Raw genomic sequence first — 17,746 nt, forward strand, 5'->3', positions numbered from 1 at the left:
GATGAAGGCGAATGAGCGAGGCTGCCAGCCTGGGCATGGGACGCTGCCCTGCGGGCACATGAGTGCCCAGTGTCAGCCCCTTTCCTTCTAAGGTGAGGGGAGGCCCCGAGAAGGCCTGGCTCTTCTTCGTGGTCCCCGGGGCTCTGCAGTGACCTCGTATGCGGGCGCTGTGTGCCAGTGACTGTGAAGGGAGGGGTCCCTTCCGTCTGAGTGAGGCCCAGAGACGGGTCCTGAGGTGGGGATCTCGAGCCCAGCCCCAGCCCAGGAGGCTTCATAAACCCTTGAATTCTTGTAGTGCGCCTGGACTAAGGTTGCAGAGCACTGGCAGATGTGCTCCCTGGGCAGTTCCCGCCGATGATGGCTCATGCGGCCCCACCGCACTGTCCCGCAGCCAGACGAGGAGTGTCTGTGTCCGGGAAGGACACGGACCACATTCACTTCTGCTTTTGCTTCTGAGACCAGTAGCTGTGGTACTGTGGGTGCCTGGGGTCTACTTGGATACTCCCAGACACAGGGAGCTTGTGCTTATCAGAGCAGCTCCACCAGACCTGAGGAAGAGCTTCTCCACTCGGCTCACACCCTGTCGGCTCTTCCTCACCCGAGGCCAGGTCCTTGAGCCAGGACAGGGTATTGAGTAAGAAACTTCCTGGGAGCTGGCACCCCCCTCAGCCATCCTCCCAGCTTCCTCTGTTCCTGCCTGCCTGCCTCAGTTGAGCCGCTCCCCATTGGAGCCTGGAGGTGCAGCTCTTCCTCCTCCCATTTTCCCCTTCTCCCCAGCCTGCGCCAGACCCCAGGGCTCTCCTCTTGCAGGGGCCCGAGTGTGCCTTACTGCAGTTTTACAAGTAAGCAGGGGAGGCTTATCTCCCCACTGGACTTTGGGACCAAGGCCTGGTCACCTTTGTTGATTGCAGTTTCCATGGGCTAGGCTGACCCAGGGCACACAGAGACTCAACACACCGGAGTGCGGGAAGGGCACCAGCCTTCCCTGGCCTCGATCATCCTACCACGTCTTCCCAATGTGTGCAGTCATCTTGGGATGGGTCACGGTCCATTTACTGGGGATGAGAAGGAGTACAGGTCAGATGCAGGACTCAGAGCTGAACTGGGTAAGCACTTCCCTCTGCCGACACCTGGCAAGTGGGGGCCAGCCAAACCTTGCTGCTCAGTGTAGAAACTTCAGGCAGGTGTCCTCCAAGACCTTTGGCCCCTCAAAGGTGTGTGTGTAGAGCCCAAAGTTACTACCAAAGGTAGGCTTGTTGTCAGAGTTCTAATGGCCACTGGCTGGGGTTGAGGTTTCATGACTCAGAGGAGCTTGGGCTCAGGGCAGCAGTGTGAATAGCAGCTGGACTCTGCCCATCTTACCCTGGCTCTGCCTCGCTGAGTGTGTGGCAGGGACCTTGGTGGCTACACCCAGGAGGGGACGACTAGACCTGCCCAGGTCACAGGCTTGGCCTGTCAGGGTTCCTTCGCCTGCTGCTCCAACCCTCGCCCTGGCTCGAGTGAGTCATCACATGGAAGTCTCCAGGACAGGGCATGAGCTCCTTGTCCTTCCCGCCTCTGGCGCTGGCCTGTGGGAGCTGGTAGGCTCCAGTCCTGGGCACCGTGTCCCCCTCTACTAGGAGGCAGCTGATGCTGGCCCTGGGTGGCCAAGTCTGCTCAGTGGAGTGGTCATCCTCCTCAGGCCAGGCATGGAAAAGCTCATCCCTGGATTTATTTTCTTCTATCTGGCTTTTGTTGCCAACAGGCTACTCAGCTCTGCATTTAGTATTTATCTTATTCATCTGAGTCCACTGCCCTGCAGGCTCCATGGGCTGGGGTGGCTCTAGGGTGTCCAGGGGAGCCCAAGTGATGGTTGCATGTGGCATGCCCGGAGCCCGGGCACGGCATCTAAAACCCAGCAGGCGCCCTGTAGCTGTGCTTAGCAGATAGGGGCCAAGCAGGGCCCAGTGCCTTGTGTCACCCCAGCAGGTGACAAGACTGAACCACGGGTCCTGGGACTGTGACCACAAGCACCGTCTTGAACACCCACTGCCCTGCAACTGCTGTTGACCACATGGCCTGCCACAGCTGGGTGTGAGGTTCTGCTGGGGGACCCCCAGATCTTCAGTGTCCTCTTGAAAATGCCAGACCCCCTTAGGCCCTGGACTTGGCCCTGGATAAGGCAGGCCCGTGTGCACAGGAGTGGGTAAGCTTGTGGTGCAGCTACAGCGAATATAAACTTGCCATGGGAAGGGTGCATAGCAAATTGAGCTGGGTTGGAAGCAAGTGGGGGCTGTGAACACTCAGGGTGACTAAGATGGTAGACCGGGGAAACTGTGCCACCCTGACATGCTCCCCTCACTCCAGGGTCAAGTGGCACTAGCTAAGAGCAGATCCCTGGGGCCCCTGGCGAGGCTCATTCTCAGCATGACCCCGGCCCCACCAGCTTCTGGGTCTCCACCGTCACTCCTGAGCTCTAGGACCTGGGTTCTGATCCTGATCAGTACACAACGTGGACACCTGGTCCCTTCTCTTAGAGTCTCTGTGCCCCCCCCCCCATCATATCATGAACATGTCACCTCATGAAGGTCCCGACCTGGGGTCTAGGCTGTCCTCCAGTCCCAGGATACAAGTCAAGCTGCCTTCAGTGGTATTTCCCAGGAATGAGAAAGAAAGGAAGGGAGGCTTGTCCTTCTGGCACTTTCAAGCCCCCAAAGGTGTGGACATGGACACAAGGGGTGTGAGGATCGAGCAATATGATGGACATGCAAGAATGGCTGCGCCTAGGATAGGTTTGGGATGGCTGATGGCTTGCCCCTGGGGACCCTTTTGTGACCTGTATTTACTGTGGGCTGACAGCTCGTAGCTCTTAGAACAGTTCACTGATGAACAGGGTCACTGAGGCCAAAGGGAGCCTCTCCTTCCCAAGGGCAGTTGTTCCCTGTGAGGACTCCGGGCCTAACTCACGCACGGAGGGCTGGAGAGAAGCCAGCCCCCAGGGCCCAGAGAGGCTTGCCAATGCACATGAGTCTGCACAGCAAGGGCCAGGAGTTCTGGGAGATGCTGTCCCACCTCCTGCCAGGTGCCACACACACTTGCCAAGGCCAGAGCTGCAGGCCAAGAGGTCAAGGGCATGCCTACTGCCCTTGACAGACAGGCGGGGCCAGACATAGCCTGGGCTGCTTAAGAACAGAGGCTCTCTGAGACGTACCCTGCAGGCATTTATTAAGGGCAGCGCACCGATGCTGTGGCCTTGAGGACCCTTGAGCATGGGGCAGGTTCCCCCTCCCGCCTCAAATCCCAGGCTTCCCCAGGCCTCCCAGCCTTGCTTCTACTCTGTTCACCTCATCTCACACTTTGCCAGGCCCTCCCCAAGTGCCGCCACACATGTTGGCTCAGCTCCTGAAGGGGAAGTGGTGAGGGCACCCGGCAGCAGAGATGCCCGAGCGAGTTGGCGGGGCAGAAATGCCAGCTGTGGGAACAGCAGCCTGAGAATACAGCAGAGAGGAGCCCCGGAGGAAGCCATGGGAGGGTAGGGACAGGGCCAGACCCATGTCTGCACACACCTGCAGAGACCGGGGGTGGGGGTGGGGCGTTCAACTGGGCCAATGGATCAGAGGAGTGGCCTGGGGAACCTGGACACCCTTGCCTTCTGTAGGCTACAGCAGCACCCTCCTGGAGTCTACAGCTGGCTGGAGCCCCACAGCAGCAGGCTGCCAAGTGTGGCCAGCAGCCCCAAGACCGTGGCCGGCTGCAAGCTGTGGGCCCCACTCGCGTTGCACAGGTCAGTGGAGCAGCACGTGATGTTCTTCTTGCCTACGTAGTAGTTCTCCGCGTCGTCCATGCAGTTCGAGCTGCAGCCCTTACTGATGACTGTCACGAGTCCGATGGCACCTGGGGAGATGCCGCAGTGGCTGGGCGAAAGGGCAGGTCCTGGGCCTCACCCGCATGCCCCCCCCCCCGCGCCCGCCCCGGAGCTGCCCCACCCGCCTGAGCACCAGAAATGTGTGGTGATTGCATGAGCGTGACGGGGTGGGGGGGGGGGAAGAGGTGATGGGTTTCTGGGAGGCTGAGCAGGTATGCCAGGCAAATGGGCAGAAAGGCCGGCAGCGAGGGCAGGCGGGCGCGGCAGCACTCACGGACACGCGCCGTCCAGCACTGGGTCTGGGCCTGGGTGCAGTTCTGCACGTTCAGGCAATCGTCGTTGTTCACCTGGGCTGTGCATGAATAACACTGCAGAGCGGCACCTGGGGCGAGGCAGGGGGGTGCGGTGAACCTCAAAGGCTGCCAGGGTGACCCACCAGTTGCTCTCCCATCCCTTGTCCCCACACAGAGCTGAGAGAAGATGGCCAGCCTCTTGAAGAGAGCTCAGAGAGCTGACAGGCTGCACGGGAGGGTTCCCAAGCAGTCCTGCACCCTCCTACCAAAGGCTTCCCTGCGTTCTTCCCCTCTAGGCACCCAGAGCCCACCACCCATGCCACAGCCTGCTCTTGAGGGATTTTAAGCTTTGTTAAGACCGCATGCTGCACAGGGAAGAGGTGACAGGCCCCAGGGAGTGTACCTAGGAGAGGCCTAGGTGGGCTCTGAGGAGGAAGGAGATGTAGAGAGACCCTTCCCCACCTTCCTCATGCCACCAGTCACTGGGGTACACCTGTCCTTGTTCCCTAAGGACCAGCAGGCTTCGTGGGCCATCTTGGCCTTTGTGATGCTATGTGGACCCAGCTGGACCCCTAAGCATAGATCCATCCCGTCCCAGGCTTAGAGGGCCCCACTGCCAGTATGTCTCCTTTCTTCAAAAAGAGAAAAAAAGACAAAGCTGTGGCTGGAGAGATAGCTTAGTAGTTAAAGCACTTGTCTGAAAAGCCAAAGGAACCAGGTTCCATTCCCCAAGACCCATGTAAACCAGATGCACAAGATGGCACATGAGTCTGGAGTTTATTTGCAGTGGCTAGAGGCCCTGGTGCACTCATTCTGCGCCCCCCCCCCCACATCTGCTTCTTTCTCAAGTAAACAAATAATGTTTTAAAAACTGGCAAAGCTGGGCTGGAGAGATGGCTTAGCGGTTAAGCGCTTGCCTGTGAAGCCTAAGGACCCCGGTTCGAGGCTCGGTTCCCCAGGTCCCACGTTAGCCAGATGCACAAGGGGACGCACGCGTCTAGAGTTTGTTTGCAGAGGCTGGAAGCCCTGGCGCGCCCATTCTCTCTCTCTCCCTCTATCTGTCTTTCTCTCTGTGTCTGTCACTCTCAAATAAATAAATAAATAAATAAAATTTAAAAACTGGCAAAGCTGGATTCAAGTAACTCCTGCAGAAACCTGTCTTTAGGGTCCCCAAACAGTCCCCTGCTTAGGTCTCCAGTGGCTTTGGGGACAGGTTTCATGATGCCTCACTGAACGGGGAAGTGTGAGAATGCAGTGACTGCCCCAGGGTCACTTGGTGGGGGCCTTGGCACAGCCAAGCAACTCGCATGCCCTGCCCAGCAGCGCCCAGCCTGGAGGAAGCAAAAACCAGGACGGGGTCAGGCGTGCAGGTCTACTCCTCCTTCCTTCCTTTGGGGTGCTTCTCTGCTTGGAATGCTTTGCCCTCAGGGCTCCTTGGCTATTGGCCAGCAGTCAGTTCATCTGTCCATCATAGGCCTCTCTGGGAGCCTCTCATGAGGAGGAGCAGAGGTCCCCATTCCTTCCTGGCCTCCTCCTTCCCCGGCCCCCTCCTGGTCCACTGGCCCTTCTGGGTGCCCCTCCGGCCTCCCTCTCTCGCCCCTCCCCAGCCCTGCTTTCGAGATGGCTGAGGCTCACCTGGCTGCAGGGCCAGGCCGATGGCCAGCAGGGCAAGGAGCGCAGCCTTCATGATCCCAGTGGGCAGCAGGAAGTGAGCGTCTGGAGGCTTTATATGTCTTCTGTTGGCAGGGGAGGCTGTGCTGCCCACAGTCAACAGTGACGGCTCCCCACAACCAGTGAGGGCCCAGGGCTGGGCTGATTTTAATCTCCCAAACACCCCTCCCTCTGCCTTTGTCCTTTTCTCTGCTTCTGGAGGGCAGAGCCAACCCAGGGAGGGGCTGTTGTCCCTGCTGGAGGCCTTTTCTCAGCCACCCACTGGGCAAGGGCTGAGAAGTCCTTGGGCATCCTCTGATTGTGCTCTGTTTTAAGTGAGGCCACCCCAGGGGCACCATTTTTTGAAGCCATCCACTCCCCAGTCTCTTGGCCAAGGACAAGGATGTACCCTTGGGGCCCCTGTACTCTGCTTGGAAGCTGTGATGCTCTCCTGGGAGTCACACGCCATGAGGGGACACAATTACAGAACCCCAGACAGAGCAGCCGTGACTGCTGCAAGTTTCAATGGCTGGTTTTTAGAGGGTGTCATGGACTGGGGACTGCTCGGAGGCCGCCTTCCCTGGGAAGGGGACCTGGAGGCTAATGGGAGTTTACCAGCCACAGGCTCACATTCCAGGGCCCTGGGAGTGTGCCAGGCCTGGGCTAAGGGCTTTACCATGGGGCTCCAATTAACAGCCCCACCATCACCCAAACGAACTTTAGCTCCAAGAGAGTCAGGAGAGACAGCTTCCAGCAACTTTCCCAAGGGAAAGCCAGAGCAGCAGTGGTTGTACTCTGCACGCTGCCCCCCATTCCATTCCGTGAGGCTCATCCAGCTTCCCTAGGCAAAGCAGGAAGCGGCAGAGGAGAGGCCATTTCTTCCTCTGGCACCCTACCTGCTGGGCTGCAGTCTCAGTGACTGCCTCCCTAAGAAAGCCCCCATTCCCCGTGGGTCAGCCTTTCCCAGCCAGCTCTGGTTCCCATTCCTTTCATTCTCTCTACGCCCAGTGTTTCTCACTACTGTTGGCCAGGGGTGATTCATGCTTCCTTTTGTCCAGCTTAGCTTGAGGCTCACCTAAGTTCACAGTTCCTCTGCCAGGCACTCCCAGTGGTGCTCCTGGGCACAATGTTGTTCTAGCTAGATGCCAGTGCACAGAAGTGCTGACAGTGGCCACTGCCCACATGCCCATGCCATTATTTCCTAATGTCCGCTTGTCCTTGCTGATGGGCTCCTGACTACTTGTTCTCCCTTGTCATTTTTGGGCTACGAAGGTGTTGAGGGAACCAGCTCACCCCCAACATGGCTGGACAGTATCTAGGAAGACTAAGAGGCACATGTGCCCTGGGGTCCCGGGTACAACAGCTCCTAGGAGGCACCAGAGTTCTGGGTCAAGACACGAGGCCTAGATCCCATTCCTGGCCTTCTGTGGGACCCACACAGAGACCTGTGGGCAGGAAGCCCCAGGGCCTCCGTGAGCCTGCCTGCCCAGCTCCCTAAGATTCCTAGGCTGGTGTCTTCCTGGAAATTCTCTCTCCTTTGCTAGTGAGGACCCTGGGGCTCTGAGATGGGCAGATCCTGCTCAAGGTAACACAGGGCAAAGGTGGCCTCCCCTGGAAGCGTTCCTTTCCTATCCTCTGTCCGCCCAGAAGTTCTTCTGTAAATGCCCTCGCCCTTCACAGGCCTGTCAACCCAGTGGACTCCACTGAGATGGTACAGGTGTTCAAGGCTTGGCTGTTTCTTCCGTGTCTGCCCCACCCACTGAGATGGCTGGCCCTAGACAGGCCTTTCTTATCTGCTTTGGCAATGGAGGCACCGGTACCCAGCACAGGCCGGAACATTCATTCCCCAAATATTTACAGGTGTGTAAATGTTTGTCATTCAGGTTTGATACGAAGTGGGTACTTGTAAGGCAGTGATTTTTCAAATGGAGCCAGTCTGCACTCCCACCTCTCCATTTGACAATGCCTAGAAATGGTTTGGTTCTCTCAACACCCCTGAGGGACTTGCTGTCTCAGGATCTACTCAACACTGCAATGCACAGAACGCCCCCCCCCCCACACACAAACACCAACAGAGTCACCAGCCCCAAATGTCAATGGCAACTAGTGTGGGAGCTCTGGTCAAAGGGTGGCCTCGACTCAAGGACTGCAGAGTGCCTGTGACTTCCCTGAAACCCCACCTGTGACCATGGGCTGAGCTGTGGCCTCAGCCCAACATTAAGCCTTAGCTTGAGTTAGTCTTAACTCTGACCCTGATCCCAAATAAGCCAGGATCGTGGTCACATCCCGAGCCTGTCTGGCTCTGATTACAGGCTGAGCCCTGATCCTGCTTGCACTCTGAACCGTCGACCCTTGTCACACACTGATCCCTGATCCTGGTCGCACTCTGAGCTCTGACCTTAGTCACAGTCCGATTCCTGCCCATCGCCATTCAAGCACCAAATGCAATCCCGGAACCTGAACTGAACGTAGATGCTCCGGTGGTCCCACCTACTGGGGAGTTCAGCACAAAGCACATGACTCCCTACAAATACCTCCATGAGCAAACCCGGTCTGGTCTGGGTGTGTCTTCAACACGACTCGCCCTTAGCCTTGGTCCACTTCCTGAGACTCCAGCTTTTCCCGTTTTCTCTGGTTCTCCACCTACCTAGCACTGCCTGTCACCCTCCCCGGAGAGCCAGCCTGTTCACATAGCAAAGGAGCCACTGTTCACTGGGTGGGGACTCTAAGCCAGGCTTTGTTGCCAGACCTTTGCCTTCCCCAGTAGCCACCATGTGGTCCCCTTGCTTGGACACACACATCAAGTTAGGTGATTTTTTTTTTTTAAATTTCATGCAGAGTTAGTTTTTAAAAGTAAAGACAGCTCATTAATTACAGAGTTACAACCAAGTTCCATTTACAGCACCACAGACTTTTCCTCTGGAAAAAGGGCCTACAGCTCTGTGCTGACCCCACTCAAGGCCAGGTCACTGGAGTTGGGGTCCCCTTCCAATCCAGGCTCCCACACTGGGTCCTGGAAGTTAAGGCCATATTTTGCAAACTGTGTGGCATATTGGTGTACTGTATGTAAACTTGTGCAATGTGAAGGTGTGTGGCATGGGTTGTTCAAGAGTGCACACGTGTACAAATGTGTTGGGAGATGGGTGCCTGAAGGGCTCCTGGGCAGAAGGCAGGTGGCCCTGCTGTGACACTGGCTCTGATCCCCATGAGCCTCGCTTGCCTTTTCCTCAAACATCCTCTGCATCCCTGTCCACAACACTCCCCTCCTGCCTGCCGACCAGCGATGGCTACCCTTCTACTTCATGTTGCTTAGGGATGCCCCTGCCTCCCCCACTTCTCTCTGCGTGCTCCCTCTCCACTCCTGGAGGGAAGTTTGAGCCAAAGAGAGATCTTGGCGGGGGGCAAGCTGGTGATTTCTCCACCTGAGGCCTCAAGAACCTGAGAAGAACACCCTGGGGGTCCTATCCCTACCCCAGAAAAAGGCTTGCAGGTAGGGGGAACAGCCCACATTTCGGGACAGTCTAGGGCCTTGGGAGATGACCACGGGAGCTGGACCAGGGGTGGCCATGTGACCAAGAAGACCTGAGCTTTATTCGAGGAGGATGAAGGATCTGCCCAGAATAATACCAACCAAGGCCACTCTAGCTGTGCGGGGATGGCTAGTCTGGTTGGAGGGGAGGCTGCAAAGGTCCAAGCGTGGTCTCAGGGGTTTGAGTGTGGATTGGAGTCAGGGCTGGGAGAGAGAAGCTCTCAGTGCCAGGTCCCAGGGCCACCAGCATATTTCTCCTTCCCTTCCTCTTTCTAAGACCTTCTTTTCTTCACTGTCAGAGGGAACTTGCACTTGAACCTGGCGAACCAGTTCCAAGCCAAGTCTCACCTTGTGAAATGTGATGCCACGGCCATGAGGCGGCAGTAGAGAGCCACACACAGGAAGGGCCTGGCTGTCCAGGAGCACTAGGTTCCAGTTCTACTCTGTGCCTGGTGTGCTTTATGACTCAGTTTCTTCCTCCATCAAACACTTAACTCTACCATGCAACTCCTGCCCCAGAGGGTGATGTGCTGTAGGATGGTTGCTTCTTCAAATCACCATTTCCGGTGGCTCACGGTGCAGAAGCAATAGCTGATAACGAGGTACAGACAGAAACTAAGGAACCAGGGAGGAAACAACAGTCAATCCCAGGGGATAGACCAAGGCTCAGGATGCTAGATGGCGAGGGGCGGTCAAAGGACAGATTCTGTGGGCAGGACCGATTGGAACTCCTGGTTAATTGGAGTGTGATGGAAAGAAATGATCCTAAGTGATAGGTGGAGCCTCATTTGCTGAGCCGGGGAACACTACAGGTGGAGCTAAGCTGGGCAGAAAGATCGCGAGCTCTGCCTTGTAAACGCCGCGTGTGAGGTTTCTGTGGACAGCCTTGTCTGCCGCTGGGCAGTATGAACTGTAGGGAAAGAATCCTGGCAGGGGACATGAACTGGGAGCCGCCAGCCTTCTCTAGTCTGAAAGCATAGATTCTGCAAATTCTCTGGGGAGCATAAATGGACAGAGAAAAGACAGCCAAGGATCCAGCAAGGGAGGATGAGGACAGAGAGGCACGCGGTCCAGGGAGCCAAGGGAAGATGCAAATTAAGCAATTGCGAGTTTCCAAAATCTATTTATAAGGCATGGTAGCAAATCATCACAAATGCAAAGCCATAAGACAACACAGGGTTATCATCTTGCACTTCTGCAGGTTGGGGGACCTGAAGTGAGCCTTAGGGAGCCAAGATTAAGGTGTCAGCAGAACGGCTTTCCCAGAGAACCTCTCTCCTGCCTTTTACAGCACTTGCCGCTGGTGGCCCTCACTCCATCTTCAGACACATGGCCCAGCCTCCACTGACGCTGCTTTCTTCACCATGTCGTCTTCTGATGGACCTCCTGTGCTAGTTCACACATGTGGCGCAGAGACTCAGGCTTGAATTTTTGAAGCCCCAGTGGGCAGAGCAGTACTGGGGAGGGGGCATCACTGGAGGGGGAACTTGGAGTCCAGCCCTAATATGTATTTGGGGGAAGGTCTTGATTCCAGCCCGAAAGGCGTGGAGAGCAGTTTGAGCTCTGGCGGTTCGTGCTCGCTGGTGCTGGTGTGAGCCGGCTGTTTGGTGGTGTCTCCCTGCTTGGATCCATGAAGGAGATCCAGCTTCTTCTGACATCTATGGAACTTCCCCTGAACGCTATAAGACCCCTTCCCCCATAGGCTGTGTCTGGTTGGACGATTGTCTTAGCAACAAGGAGCTGACTACAACACCATCTATGGACCCTTGTGATCATATGGGGACCACCAGACAATCAGAGTAAACTCCCTACTTCAAGAACATTAATTTAGTCACATCTTCTAAGTCCCCTTTGCTACACCGGGGCACATATTCACATGTTTTAGGATTTAGGATTTAGGTGCGCTCAGGGAGCCAACCACATACCCACAATACACTCCCCCTTAGCTAGATGCAGATGTGTTCCACACGCAAAAGGAATTAACCCCTTCTCGAGTCTCCACGAAGCACCACGTTTCAACACCCACCATCAAAATCATCTGAATTAAATACAAGCGAGGCTCAAGCTAAATAACGGTCCTGCCAGGGAAACTGGCTCATGGCAATCAGCAGCTATCCTTGGCAAACAGCTCAAGCAGTGCGCGCCCTGCATTAGTAGCCTCCTACCACAAGGTGGCGACGAACTCCAGGCCTCCTAGGGCCCAAGCTCTGTCCCCGGCCTTGGGTCTTCCTAAAACCTTAGGCACCGTAGCCTGGCTAGGTAGGCCCCTCTTGCCAGTGTCACATTTTAGGCAAGCAGCCTCTTCCCGCTCTCAACAGCTGTGACAAGAATCCCCAACGTGCCCAGACCTTTGAAATCCTCACTGTTAGGGAAACTAAGTCCCACTTCCCCAGAGTGAAGATATCAAGGAATGCTACCTCCTTCCAGTCCTGCCTGTTGCCCAGGATGGAGAGGTAGCACTCCAAACCTCACTTCCTCCAAGAAGTTTAGCAGGTGCTCCGGATACCTGGAGGTAGGCTTGGAACCTAGATGGCCAGCTAACCCTTAAATCCCATATGGGCAAGGCAGGGATGCTCCTGGCAACACGAGATTCCCCTCCTCTCCCGAGAAGCCTGTAACACCACCCTTTCCTTAGTAGGAGTTCTGAACCCCCCCTTTCCTATGGCTTCAGGTCTCGCCATTCCCTTGTCTGGTTAACTAAATACTGTGACCTTGAGAAACCACCCCGGTGCAGAGAGGGGGAGGATTAAAGGTCACATGTGGGGGTTGGAGAGATGGCTCACTGGTTAAGGTGTTTGCCTGCAAAACCTAACGATCCGAATTTGATTCCCCAAGACCCACGTAAAGCCAGATGTACAAAGTGGTGCATCTGGAGTTTGTTCGCAGGGGCTGGTGTGCCCATTCTTTCTCTCTCTATTTTTTTCTCTCTCTCCTTGCAAATAAATAAATAAAATACTTGAAAAAAAAAAAGGTCACAGGGGGCATGAAAGTGGAAGAGCAACTATGGGGGGGGAGATTAAAGGAGATGGGGGAGAAGAGAAGGAAGTGAAATAAAAAGCATATGATAATGCCATAATGAAACCTAATTATCTACATATGTGTATGCTAAAAATATAGATTGCATTTAAAGAAAGAGTTAAAAACAGCCCGTCTCCGGATCGTGTATTCTGCAACCCAAACCGAACTGCCCCCAGCCCCGGGTTCACAGAGGCCGACACCACCGAGGCGGAGCCTCCCGCGGGCTAGAACGTCCCGGAAGTGCGCCGGGACGCGGGGAGGAGCGGACGGCCGGCAGCCTCCCGCGGGCGCTTCCGGCGGCGGCGCGGGGCCGCAGGTGAGTGGGCCGGGCGGGTCGAGCGGGGCGCCACGCCCGCGCCCCGTCCTGCCTCCCGCCGGGGCCGCCCGCGAGCTCCCCGGGCGCGCCCTCCGGGACCGAGTCGGTCCCGCGACCAGCCTCGGGAACCCGCGGACCCCCCGAGCACCCCCCCCGCCATGGCGGCGCACCCCGGATGTTGGCCCTTCTCCCTGCGCGCGGGCGCCGACCTCCCGCCTGTTTTGTCGGTGTTTGGTTTTGCTTGGTTTTCCCCTGAGCTGTCCCTCCGCCTGCAGGCCGCAGGTGAGAGGTGGTTCCGTGCCCCTCCGACCCCAGGGTAGGTGCGGATGGCAGTGAAGGCCTCCCGCCTTCCCTGCCCAGCTCTAGCCCTAGGCTCCCCTCCCCCGGTGTTCTGTCCCCCAACTCCTTCCTCTGGGCAGCAGAGAGTAGCACCAGCGCTTGTTCGCGTGGCCTTGAGTTGTCAGTTCTCACTTCAAACCCCCAAGGTTAGGACGCTTCCGAAAGTGTTGCAGAGCATCATTTCATGTCGTGTTTGCCTGTCTGCTCTCTGTGGGTCAGGCTGGCCTAGAACCCGCTGTGTCGGCCCGGTAGGCTTGAACTGGCAGCAGTCTTCCCGCACCAACCTGCGGGCTAGCTCTCAGGTTACAGGTGCGAGCCAGCATACCTAGCTCAGGAGGACTTAATTGCTGAAGGAAGTGCGTGGTCCTCAAAGCTGGAACACAGTGGTTCAGCCACCTATACCACTGCACCTACCTGCGGGTCATTGCTGAGAGACCATGGGTGCACAGCTCCTGCTTCAGACACTTGTCAGCCCCTCCCAGATTGTGACTGTGACTTCTGCTGCTTGCTGATAAGGTGTGCATAGCATATCTGTGCCTTGTGTCCAGGCAGTCCGCATACGGCTGAATGAAATGGGAGGCCCCCAGTGACCAGTACCAAGTTCTGTACACTGGGAGCTGGCTCAGGGAAATGGGCTCACTCAGAGATGCCTGGTGGTGACAGACCTGGTGTGTGTCTTTATATATTTTTAATTTTTTTTTAACTTATCTGAGAGAGAGAATGGGCACGCCAGGGCCTTCAGCCATTGCAAACGAACTCCAGATGCATGCGCCCCCTTGTGCATCTGGCTTATGTGGGTCCTGGAGAGTCGAGCCTGGATCCTTTGGCTTTGCAGCCATCTCTCCAGCCCTGGTGTGTGTCTTTGGAGCCCTACTACATTTAAATAACCCTCATTTTTCTTGCATTATGGTCTTGGATACATTTCTGTACTGCAAAAAAAAAAAAAAAAAAGTAGTCATCTGGCTTCTTGTCTTGGGCTAGGGTAGAGGGAGCAGACCAGGTAAGGTTTGTGGGGCTGTTGGGAATGCATCGCCACTCCTGTGTGCCTTTTGTGAAACATGGGTGCTGTGGTTGCTGGTGCTGCAGGCTCTGGGCTTTAGTCCTTGCATGAGAGGAGCCAAGAGGCCAGGCTGGAAGGAGAGAGGAAGGGAATCGGGGCAGGTGAGCAGGACTAGGTGGTAGCTCTGCGTTGAGCGGCCCTCTTGTTTCAGGTGTCCTGGTGTGTCTGATCCGTGTCTTTGGTTAGACTGGTAGCACTCCTCTTTCTCTTCTGCTTTCCAGTTTCTCAAGGGCAGTGGCTGAGACATCGTTGGGGCCCCTGGAGAGAAGCACTTGCCGCTCATGCCATGAAACCAGCATTAACCTGAAGCCTGGGCACCCTGTTTGAGGGGCGCTCTGCCATCTGTGTGGGGAAGGCCAAGGGCTCAGCCACGCTCCACAGCCCAGGGCACCCTTGCCACTCACCTCCCTTACAGAGAAGCTCCCTGAGTGTGCCAGAGCTCCAAGGGGAAGCTGAGGCAAGACACCGCTACAGGTGGAGGGCAGAACTGAAAAGGGACACGGCTTGAGCCTGAGCTAGGGAAGAGGAAACCCAGAGAGGAACGTGGTGCTGGAAGGAGAAGGGCCCAACCGAGCCCACAACCTCCCTCCCCATGGCCTCCAGGAAGGCTGCGGCAAAGGGCCAAGGGGGGAAGCGGAAGCGGGTGGTGCTGACGCTGAGGGAAAAGATCGACATCTGCATGCGGCTGGAGCGCGGGGAGAGCAGGAAGACACTGATGCAGGAGTACAACGTGGGCATGTCCACCCTGTACGACATCAAGGCACACAAGGCCCAGCTGCTGCGGTTCTTTGCCAGCTCGGACTCGCGCCAGGCCCTGGAGCAGCGGCGCACTCTGCACACGCCCAAGCTGGAGCACCTGGACCGGCTGCTCTACGAGTGGTTCCTGGTCAAGCGTGCCGAAGGCGTCCCCGTGTCAGGCCCCATGCTCATCGAGAAGGCCAAGGACTTCTACGAGCAGATGCGGCTGACGGAGCCCTGCGTGTTCTCCGGAGGGTGGCTTTGGCGCTTCAAGGCCAGGCACGGGATTAAAAAGTTAGAGGCGTCTAGTGACAAGCAGGTGGCAGACCACCAAGCTGCTGAGCAGTTCTGTGGCTTTTTCAGAAGTTTGGCCGCCGAGCACGGACTGTCCCCTGAGCAGGTGTACAGCGCCGATGAGACTGGCCTTTTCTGGCGGTGCTTGCCGAATCCCAGCCCGGACAGTGGAGCCATGCCCAGCGTCAAGCAGGGCAAAGACAGGCTGACTGTCTTGATGTGTGCCAATGCCACAGGCTCTCACAGAATCAAACCATTGGCCATCGGAAAGGATGGTGGCCCCAGGGCCTTCAGAGGCATCCAGAACCTGCCCGTCGCCTATAAGGCCCAGGGTAATGCCTGGGTAGACAAGGAGATTTTCTCACACTGGTTCCATCACATCTTTGTCCCCTCAGTGAGAGAACACTTTAGAACCATAGGTTTGCCCGAAGACAGCAAGGCCATTCTCTTGCTGGACCACTCCCGGGCTCACCCACAGGACTCCGAGTTGGTGTCGGATAATGTCTTCACCATCTTCCTGCCTGCCAGCGTGGCCTCCTTACTGCAGCCCATGGAGCAGGGCATTCGCAGAGCCTTCATGAGGCTCTTCGTCAACCCTCCCGTCGCCCTGCAGGCCTGCTCCACGCGCCTTGGCATGAATGACGCCGTCGTCAATGTGGCGTGCGCGTGGAATGCTGTGCCCAGCCAGGTCTTCCGGCGGGCCTGGAGGAAGCTGTGGCCCACAGTCACGTTCACTGAAGGCTCCTCCTCAGACGGGGAGGCTGAGCACTGCAGCCCCCAGGCTCACGGTGAGACCTTGGCCCACATCCTTGAGCTTGTGAGGGAAGGGCCATCTTGCCCCAGCAGCAGACTCCAGAGCAGCCCGGCTGAAGAGCAGGCTGTGGCAGGGAGGGCGTTGGATGTCACCGGCGTGGTGGCGCCAGCCCAGACAGTCGGGCGTTCGGAAAAGGCGGAGGAAGACCCCGGCGAGGACGAGGAGGCCGCCTGGGAGCGGGCGGCTGCGGCCTTCGAGGCGGTCCTGCACTTTGCGGAGCAGCAGCCGTGCTTCACCGCCCGGGAGGTGGGGCAGCTGCGGGCGCTGCACACGGTGTTCCAGAGACGGCAGCGGCTGCGGCTGCGGCGCGTGGCGCTCAGGGCTGCGGTCAAACTCGAGGCCCGCCAAGAGCGCCCCGAGGGGTGTGTGCTCACAGCCCGCTCTGTCTTGCCCTGCTCATCCACGGCCGGTGACAACTGAGTGCCGCGTGCAGCCAGTACGTGCACTCTGCTCCACCGCGTGCACGCTCACACTGTCGGGGTGACACTCAGTCACGCAGAAGGGCCCGGTCCCATGTTCAGGCTGGTTGAGGTTTTCTTGTATCCCCTGCCACAGATGCCTGATTATCTGAATGCAGGAGACCAACACCCTGTCCCAAGCTCACTCCGGCCTCCTCGAGCTGCATCCGGGGCTGGCGGGCCCATTCTGCCTTGCACATTGGCTGGCCAAGCGATGCTATTGGGTTGAGGTGTGTCTGTCCATAAGAATTGCCCTGCTGGCTGTCCTCAGAAAGGCTCAGTCTGTCAGACTGATGACCCCAAGCCCAGTCCTAGGGGCATTGGCTGTGGGCTGCAACTCAGCTTATGGCCTCAGTCCTTGTGTCCCTCCTAGGGACCATGCTGTCCTGGTAGCGTGTGTTCACCCCAGACAGGAGTAGCCATGCTCAGCAGCAGGCCTCTGCAGTGTCCCTCTCAACAGCAGGCTCCCCCTTTTGAGTCTGGATCCCATGGTGTCGGAGTTGATGGGATGAGAGCTGGCGCCGCCTGGTCGCGGTCACCCTGGGGACTGCAGGCACCACATGTTAGTCTGAGCACTTGGCTCAGAGGCCAGTACACATCCCAGAACGTCACAGCTCTAACTTGTATGTGAACAGTCCTTGCACAGGCACGTGGAAGTTAGTCTGAGATTTGCACCAGTCCCAGAGCCCTGACTCAGGGTTTGAGCTCTGCGCTGGCTGGCTTCCCTGAGGCCAGCCATCAGAGGCTGTGACTGTTTTCTCCTGCCCTTGTAGTCGATTCACAGCTTCCTATCTTGGTAGCACCATGGCCACTGTGACTCCCTTTGTGGGTAGCGATTAGTTCTCATTGTACATGAGGCAACTGTATTTTTCTATGTTCTTTCACGGCTTTGCCCTTGACCTTGCATCTGAATTAGCACATAGTTCCTTCCCGTGTTATCACCTTCACTGAGGCTATTGCCCCAGAGCCCCTGAGAGCCAAGGAGTTTGGGAGACAGTTGGTCTATGTTTCTGCATCTGTCTAAGCATTGTGGAGGTCACTGCCATCCTGTCTCTAGTCATGGGGGGGCATCTTGATTTGTGTGTGTGTGAACATTGTAACAACGGATGGTTGTCGAAGACTCTGTTGTGATTTTTGGGCTCTTCACCAGGGGTCATGTTGCCACCACGCCACTTCCTGTGTGCGCCTGGGGTGCCGTGTGCATCCCTGTGTGCTGCTTCTGGCTCACCCTGAAGACTTGCGGCTGCTTGAGGTGCTGCGGAAGGCCTGAGGTCGGGAGCCACTCTTGCTGGCAGCATCAGATGAAGGACATGTGGCCGGCATGTGTCCCCTCTGGGAGAATGAGGCATGGCTGACAGAGTTGCCCACTCTCCTAGGTCCCTTGAAGGTTTTT

The 17,746-nt window shown here is 57.0% G+C and overlaps 2 protein-coding genes across 7 annotated transcripts in view; one reads left to right on the forward strand and one right to left on the reverse strand.

Moving 5' to 3' along the window:
- The window catches only part of Jrk (Jrk helix-turn-helix protein), a 52,677-nt gene extending 35,206 nt beyond the window's left edge, over positions 1–17,471 (forward strand). Inside the window, exons 1-2 of one of the 6 annotated variants that reach the window (XM_045142623.1) lie at positions 12,618–12,650; positions 14,271–17,471. In XM_045142623.1, coding sequence (XP_044998558.1) covers positions 14,642–16,315 — 1,674 coding nt within the window. In that variant the 5' untranslated portion in view covers positions 12,618–12,650; positions 14,271–14,641 and the 3' untranslated portion in view covers positions 16,316–17,471. Of the gene's footprint in view, positions 1–12,617; positions 12,651–12,794; positions 13,506–14,270 lie in introns of those variants that run through there. The other 5 variants (XM_045142619.1, XM_045142620.1, XM_045142621.1 and 2 more) reach the window with 5 other exon arrangements.
- Positions 3,188–5,937, reverse strand: Psca (prostate stem cell antigen). The gene is made up of 3 exons (XM_004661336.2): positions 5,773–5,937; positions 4,119–4,226; positions 3,188–3,873 (listed from the first exon to the last, which is right to left on the reverse strand). Exons 1-3 carry the CDS (start codon positions 5,822–5,824, stop codon positions 3,662–3,664), a joined length of 372 nt encoding a protein of 123 aa, XP_004661393.1. The 5' UTR covers positions 5,825–5,937; the 3' UTR covers positions 3,188–3,661.
- Positions 17,472–17,746: the final 275 nt, after the last annotated feature.

Source organism: Jaculus jaculus, chromosome 2 (assembly GCF_020740685.1).
Source record: "Jaculus jaculus isolate mJacJac1 chromosome 2, mJacJac1.mat.Y.cur, whole genome shotgun sequence".
In the NCBI taxonomy this organism is placed as follows: Eukaryota; Metazoa; Chordata; class Mammalia; order Rodentia; family Dipodidae; genus Jaculus; species Jaculus jaculus.